Source organism: Myotis davidii, unplaced genomic scaffold, assembly GCF_000327345.1.
Source record: "Myotis davidii unplaced genomic scaffold, ASM32734v1 scaffold1041, whole genome shotgun sequence".
NCBI classification, from domain to species: domain Eukaryota; kingdom Metazoa; phylum Chordata; class Mammalia; order Chiroptera; family Vespertilionidae; genus Myotis; species Myotis davidii.
This window is the reverse complement of record NW_006291018.1, coordinates 179,293-180,245: the sequence shown is the minus strand read 5'-3', so window position 1 is coordinate 180,245 and position 953 is coordinate 179,293. Positions and strand designations below refer to the sequence as shown.

The 953-nt window shown below is 48.6% G+C and overlaps 1 gene segment (V, D, J or C); it reads right to left on the bottom strand.

The window, feature by feature from the left end:
- Window positions 1–356: 356 nt before the first annotated feature.
- LOC102770774 lies at window positions 357–817 on the bottom strand. The segment is given in 2 exon segments: window positions 357–685; window positions 772–817. Coding segments are annotated over 2 exon segments (375 nt in total).
- Window positions 818–953: the final 136 nt, after the last annotated feature.

The window sequence follows — 953 nt, the reverse complement described above, 5'->3', positions numbered from 1 at the left end:
ATATGCACTGTTAAGTAAGCAGAGACTTTTGTTAGATTTAGGAGACGTGTGTCAGAAGATTTGATGATTAACTGTCATTTGTGCACAGGAGTGTCTGAAAGAGACTCTCTGCCTATTGTCATGTGAGAATGTTGTTCCTGTTTGAAGCAGACTTTTCTAACTCAGGGACTTCAGAGGTAAGTACAGAATCAGTAATCCAGAATTTCCCTGAGGGAAACTGACATGACAAGGAAACCACACAGGAAACCAGCCCAAATCTCTCACTGCACCTGTTGCTGGGATGGTCCTTGTGTTCAGGGACCCTTCGCGCCCCCTGGTGGTCACAGCCTCTCCTCCAGGAAGGTTTGTGTCTGGCCTCACACTGACTTCCCCTCACTGTGTCTTGCACAGTAATACACAGCTGTGTCCTCAGACTTGAGGCCATTGATCTGCAGATAGGCTATGCTGATAGAGGTGTCCATGGAGAAGACACCTCTTTCTGAGATGCCCTGGGCATACTTGGGTTTCCCAGTTTCTGTGTTGATCCAGCCCATATACTGCAGGTCCTTTCCCGGGGCCTGTCTCACCCAGCTCACGTAGTAGCTGGTGAAGATGTATCCAGAAACCTTGCAGGAGACCTTCACGGAGGCCCCAGCCTTCCTCACCTCAGCCCCAGACTGCACCAACTGCACCTGGGAATGTACACCTGTGGGGAGGAGACAGGAGTGGGTGGAAATGCTCCTTGACTCTGCCTGGTCCCCTCCTTAACCCAGATACTGAGGAGCCCCTTACCTGTAGCTATGGCCACCAGGAGGAGGGTTCTCCAGCTCCAATCCATGGTGAGGGCTGTTTTGATTTCATTAATTTTCCTTCCTTCTTCTTGATATTAATTGATTTTCCTTATCTAATTTTAAAAAAATGGTTACTATTGAGAGTATTACTGATGTCTCACTTTCCCCCCCCCTCATATTACC